Here is a 4951-nt window from a genome sequence, read left to right as displayed (position 1 = left end):
TTTATACGGACCGCCACGGGTTTGTTCGGGATCTTCAGCGCCACCTGCTGCTCGCATAAATTACATTAGATTAAAACAGGGCGCTGTTGTCTGAGAGTGCTAATTTATTAAATATTATTAATCATGTTTATAGCGCGAAAAATATGTTTAAAAAACGAAATCCTTTGGGATACTTATTATCGGTTTAATTATTGATCTTTTTTTTTAGTCCGCCTGTTGGACAAAGTCAGTTACAAAACGCACTGCCATCTTGTGGTGAAATATAAACGCAGCACTGTTACGGATAATTATATTTCAAATATAATATTACACGTGCTTTATTGTAATTTTAAGGCTTCACTCGGTTAATGCAAGTAAAGTAGTAAACAGAGAAAATTAACAGAAATATATAGCTACAAATACAAATAATAATTATTATAATTTAGACTGATATTTCAATTATGCACCTAAATTGATTTATACACTTGCTCTGTACGACAGTCAAACACCGTTAAATAATTTTCTAGTTTCCTATGGAATAACAATTCATTAATATTATTTTACTGACAAATGATAAACGTGTCAGATTTATGACGCAATCGCGGGACTTTTATTTTGAAGATCTCGCTCAGCTGTTATTTGTTTGGCTTCAGTGCGCTACTTTGACGTACGTTTATTTTTTAATATAAACATTCCAACCTATATGCTTTTCTTGTTTAATTTGCAGTGGCATAAACACGCTGACATAAATACAGTAAATAACGCTGAACTATTGCTGTAGAAGTAAAAAGTCAAGCTCTTTGCGGAGTGTCCGTGACGTCACCGTGAGAGAAGTGAAAGTGAATGTGAGCGGCTCTGCTTTCATTCAGCTGCGGAACACGGACTGGAGGTTCTGCTGGACACGGGACACACGCTCTCCTCGTGGGGGGTTGTGTCTGGTGATATGGTCGCTGTCATTTTGTCCCAGCAAACGCAGACTGTTGGGAGAACTGTGTGAAGAGTTTTGAAAAAGTGACCTACCTTAGTATTGAGAAATGTGTCCTAGCGTCTGAAAAACACTGTAATATAATATCCTGATATCAACAATAATACTTATTTTTATTAAATATTATTTGTACGCGTTTGTAATAGAAGTCACCTGTCACAAAAGCGCGCGGCAGTATGGCGTTAACTGCAGATTTACACTTAAATCAACACAAATGTTCCTATATTTTTCAGTCTAATCTTAATTCTAAGAGCCGCTTATTATTCAGTCATGCGTGCGTGCGTGCGCGTGCTCGTCATCACGATCGAGGAGCCGCGCGCATCGGATTTAAACGCGTTTGCTCTCGGTACAGAGTCAGAACTCGGTTTATTCGCTCGGCTGCTTCACGATGTTTGAGTGAGTTGAACTTTTGTCTCTCTAAATGTCTGACTTTTTCAAAACTTTTCAGAGCTATAGGATTAATCTCACGAAAACTATCACCTCGTTATTTCACAAAAAAGTGTTGTTTTTAGTCATCATTTAATTAGTATTGTTTTCACGAGAAGGACAACTCTTAAGTGTAATATCTAGTGTACTGTATTTAACTGATCAGTTTAAATACTTAATGATTAAAATAAAATTAAAAAATCCTTATATCGATTTATTTTGGTGTTATTATGAAGTGATTTAAAAGTATATTGTTCCTGTGTTTCTTATACTGCAAAAAAAAAAAAAAAATTTTTAGAAATTGATAAGTATATTTCACAATTACAATTAAACATTTAAGAACGCATTACGTGTGAAACTGATGAAATATTACTCCAGAAATCTTTTATTTACTTTAATAAATAAGTGCGCCAATCAATAGCTTAGTGTTTTATTTGTAAATATATCCATTATTATGTTAAATAATGACTTTTATATGTGTTTTGGGTGGATCAGAAGTGCCTCGGGAGGCTTGAGACACAAACAGGTGTGTATATATATATCTATATTTCTATTGTGTGTTCCAGGTGTATCACATGAAGCCGGTGTCCTGACATTTTATCCTACCCTGTCAGATTTTCCTACCCGGGTTTACTGCGCACGCGCACATCAACATCGCGTCCTTTGTCTCATGCTAATACTGCCCGAGCCTGGATGCTGTAAACATGGATGTGCAGATACACAATGACTGTCCTGAACATGAAGCTAATTATGATGATGACAGCATAGCCGAACCCTCCCTTATTTATGATTAAGACATCACACATGAAGGAAACAACACACACATTCACACACACTGATTCACACAGAGAAACCAGCTTCAGAGGAGCACGAGTCTGTGGGAAAGAGAAGAATGCAGTCGAGCAGCGAGCAAAACATTCAGGACCAATGTCACTGTTATTACCGCTCACACACTTAGGAGTAGAGATCTGGTCATGAAGGATTCCTGTCGCTTTAAGTGTTCAGAAACAACGAGGTCTCCATTTACTGGTGAAGGTGGATGATTCAACAGACGAGGTCAGAAGATCACAAAAACCTGATTTATCCAAGACGGTAGGAAACCCCCCAGCAATTATTTAGAAAAAATTAGCAACCACACTGCAATCAAGGTCATTATAGTAAAAAAATTAAATGCATTAACATGGCTTGAAATAAATGTAAATAGTATTTATAATTATACATTTTACTTTTAGATCATATTTATGTAATAATAATAACAAAATACTTAACTAAACTTAACAACTTTGTAGGCGTTAATAAAAATAACAAAAAAACATGTCACTGCACTAATAAAAAAATTATCATAACTTATTAATTATACTTTTAGGTTTGGTAATAAAAATAAAAAACACACTTTAATATTTTAATAACTAAAATAAAATTATTAAAAAAAAAAAGACAAAAATGTTTCTAAACTAATAAACAATTATTAAAACTTTAAAATAATAGTTATTATACTTTTAGATCATTTTAACAAAATACATTTTAAATAATATTTTAATAACTAAAATAAAAACTTTTTAGGCAGTAATTAAAATAAATTACAAAAATGTCACTGCACTAATAAAATACTAAAACTTTAAAGTAGTATTTAATTTTAAATGATACTTTTAGATCATATTTTATACAAATATAGCGTTCATTTTAAATAAGGTTTTAATAACTAACACACACAAACACATATTTATTCAGGAAAGACACATTAAACTGATCAAAGACATTAAAGACATTTAAAATGTTGCAAAATGTTGTTTCTTTTGAACATTCTATTCATTAAAGAATCCTGAAAAATCAAATGTATCACAGTTTACACAAAAGTATTAATCAGAAATGTTTCTTGAGCAGTAAATCATCATATTATTCTGATTTCTGAAGATCATGTGACACTGAAGACTGGAGGAATGATACTGAAAATACAGCGGAGCATCACAGAAATAAATTACACTTTAACACAGATTCACACAGAAAACAGCTGTTTTAAATAACAATAATATTTCACAGTTTTACTGTATTTTTGATCAAATAAATGCAGCCTTGCTGAGCATATGTTCAGTAGTGTACTCGTGCTCTCTCTCCAGGATGATGATCTGCAGTTCCTCAGTCTGGAGGAGCGGGACTGTATCTTGTTCTTTGAGGAGATCATCTGCTCCCTGGAGGAGGACGATGAGAGGAAGGATCCGCACTCGTACACTACAGCTCCACATCATGACATCATTGACCTGGTGCACGCTACACCCGATCACAGCAAACCGAGGGACACGCTGCCCGTCATACCAGGTGCCTGCACACAACTACTCACCATAAACCACTGCGTTTAATCTAAAGAAAACTTCACCCTAAACATGCATAAAGCTGTGCTCTGAAGAGTTAGTAAATGAACAAAAAATGCATAATGCGAAGATGAAAGTTCTCTCCACATTTGGCAATTTTGAAATTGCACAAAGGATTTGTTTAGCAAATGCAGTCGGCCATCAGGAAATTTAATGCGTGCAATTTGCATATTGCAATACGTGCAATGAGTACGAGTATCTATTTATACGAACATGTCAAATCAGCACAACACTTGCTTGGTGAACTCACACGCACAGATTTGTGCATATTCGAGGCCTATTGACACTTCTTCTTCATTGACGGGATATTGAGTGTTGACATTTCAACATCAGATGTGCATTAACTCAACTATAAATGTGTTTCCCTCGTCAGATTTCCAAGAGCTGATTATACGCCCGGAGATGCATTGCGAAGCGAAGGCGAAACGTGACGTGGTTGTCTCACAAGAGCACTTCAGACACCTGCCCAGTCTAGAGTCGACCAGACACGGCCCTCCGACCCACGCCAAGCCCTCGCGTCTTCCAGACAGGATCAGTGTTTTATTAGGCAGCAAACCCCGCACGCGAAGCATTTCGTTTCGAGATCCGACGCCAGAGAAGTCTAGGATGGAGGCGCTTTCGAAGCTCGGACTCGCTCAGAGGCGAACGCAATCCGTCATGCATTGGAAAAGCGCTGGCGATACGCTCAACATCACAAATCCAGCTGACCACGCAGTCACACACACTGATTTCAACAGCTTCGGCGGTAAGAGCATCACATTTAACCACGCTCCGTCAGATTTCCATCACAACAACTTCAGCAGCAGATCCCGAGTCGTGAACCACGAAGCCTCGATAGAAGAGGACGCTTCCAGCTCAGACAGGACTTCAGATGAAGGCTTGCTCCAGAGGACAGCGTCACGCTCTGAAGCGCTCGTGAAGCCGAAGCCGTCCTTCCGCGCTCAGGGAGTCACGGTGCAGTTTTCAGGGCGAGGAGCCTCAGGTGAAGCCAGACGTGATGCTCTTCACAAGCTAGGACTGATGTGTTCCCACGCTCCTAACTGAGACTCCACTACTAACACAACTTCTGTTTATGCATTCTCTGTCATGTTGTACATGTGGTGTATGTAATGTGGATTCCAGTGTGAATGAGCACGAGTGTTAGTGTATGAAGCAGTTACTGAAGGACTCAGAATGCATGATTGTGAACATG

At 37.5% G+C, this 4951-nt stretch overlaps 2 protein-coding genes across 3 annotated transcripts in view; one reads left to right on the top strand and one right to left on the bottom strand.

Moving 5' to 3' along the window:
- The first annotated feature begins 627 nt into the window (after positions 1-627).
- LOC127979508 (uncharacterized) overlaps positions 628-4951 on the top strand; it is a 4376-nt gene continuing 52 nt past the window's right edge. The window contains exons 1-3 of the mRNA XM_052585024.1: positions 628-1916; positions 3508-3706; positions 4133-4951. The exon at positions 4133-4951 is cut by the window's right edge and continues 52 nt beyond it. Of these exons, the coding sequence (XP_052440984.1) occupies positions 1845-1916; positions 3508-3706; positions 4133-4803 (942 nt within the window). The 5' untranslated portion in view covers positions 628-1844 and the 3' untranslated portion in view covers positions 4804-4951. The remainder of the gene's footprint in view (positions 1917-3507; positions 3707-4132) is intronic.
- Positions 3072-4951, bottom strand: part of LOC127979463 (regulator of nonsense transcripts 2) — a 19029-nt gene continuing 17149 nt past the window's right edge. Inside the window, exon 23 of one of the 2 annotated variants that reach the window (XR_008158798.1) lies at positions 3072-3720. The gene's annotated coding sequence lies outside the window, so the exon portion shown is untranslated. The remainder of the gene's footprint in view (positions 3721-4951) is intronic. The other variant, XR_008158797.1, reaches the window with a different exon arrangement.

Source organism: Carassius gibelio, chromosome A4 (assembly GCF_023724105.1).
Source record: "Carassius gibelio isolate Cgi1373 ecotype wild population from Czech Republic chromosome A4, carGib1.2-hapl.c, whole genome shotgun sequence".
In the NCBI taxonomy this organism is placed as follows: domain Eukaryota; kingdom Metazoa; phylum Chordata; class Actinopteri; order Cypriniformes; family Cyprinidae; genus Carassius; species Carassius gibelio.
Note: the sequence above shows the minus strand (reverse complement) of the source record. Positions and strands in the feature narration are given on the sequence as shown.